The 1188-nt window shown below is 38.9% G+C and overlaps 1 protein-coding gene across 1 annotated transcript; it reads left to right on the forward strand.

Annotated features, from left to right (window-relative positions):
- Positions 1-827: 827 nt before the first annotated feature.
- SARC_00977 (hypothetical protein) lies at positions 828-1133 on the forward strand (the record flags this gene model as incomplete). Its single annotated transcript, XM_014305309.1, has 2 exons — positions 828-989; positions 1016-1133. The coding sequence occupies 2 exons, from the start codon at positions 828-830 to the stop codon at positions 1028-1030; spliced, it is 177 nt and encodes a 58-aa protein (XP_014160784.1). The 3' UTR covers positions 1031-1133.
- Between the last annotated feature and the right edge of the window lie 55 nt (positions 1134-1188).

Consider the following 1188-nt stretch of genomic DNA (forward strand, 5'->3'; position numbering starts at 1 on the left):
CGTACATATATATATATATACATAAATAATATATACAATCCTGCACTTTGTTTTTACTATTTAAGACCGGAAAGCATCATATGATGGGCACCGCAGTGTTCTTCTTCTTTCATGCGCTCACCTGTAACTGGACCTAACGCATAGCACAGTGCGGCTTCGGCACCGACAGACATTGAAAGGGACGTCTCATAGCGATTAATCTGTACCACGTCATCCGATTGCCCTAGTCCAGGCCCTCCCGCCGATTCATACGAAGGCTCACCTACGTTTATGGGTGTATAAGAACTGCTTGAACTGGAAGCCATGTTGTATGTTGATTAGCAAACCTCACGGATGTATAGTATCACCTTTTCTGAATGTATTGTGTGTGTATTTCGTGAATAATCAGTTCGAGAGTTGCACTATGTTAATTAAAAAAAAACTAGAGTCTCTATTCTCGTATTCTACTCTAGTAGCATGAAAGCTCGACTTCTTCCGTGTAGGCGCCTTTTTACGTATGAAGAAAAATTTAAAAAAAAGTATGACTCATATGTTTATGTCTATAAATAGATATATTTTTGCCGATTGCCACTTTTGCCATGGAACAAGCAAGAGAGAGAAGAGTCGAGTGGATGAAGGAAGTATGAACGGTAAAATATCTTCAGATACATCTATCTGACGATCTGCACAGATTTCTTTTTAACTACACTACCAAAACAGACATCGTCCAACTTAACTGTTATTTTTTTATTGAAATATTCTTAATACATATGCTCTAACCACGCATACAATATCACATCCGACATTCACTTTTACAATAAAGTAGCTGTTTCACGTTACACGTCAAAATGCAAGCCCAACAAGGGCTAAGACTATGGTGTCTGCTACTGGTACTGGTGGGCCTAGTATACAGTGAGCCTTTTGCTACGAATGATGCTGGAATGGATTTCCTATCACTGAATGCTGAACAGCCGGGAGTCGTAGTGATGAGCTCAGGGATACAGTATAAGGTGAAATACTATACGACAACGCACAGCAATTTAAGATATGATTTTTTGTTGCACACCTGGTTAATGATATGTGCAGATATACATACATAATGACACTATCTGTATTTTATATGAGGGTAATTATACACGAACACACAAACAAACAAACAGACACACACACACACACATACACACACACACACACACACACACACACACA

Source organism: Sphaeroforma arctica (assembly GCF_001186125.1).
Source record: "Sphaeroforma arctica JP610 unplaced genomic scaffold supercont1.35, whole genome shotgun sequence".
In the NCBI taxonomy this organism is placed as follows: Eukaryota; class Ichthyosporea; order Ichthyophonida; genus Sphaeroforma; species Sphaeroforma arctica.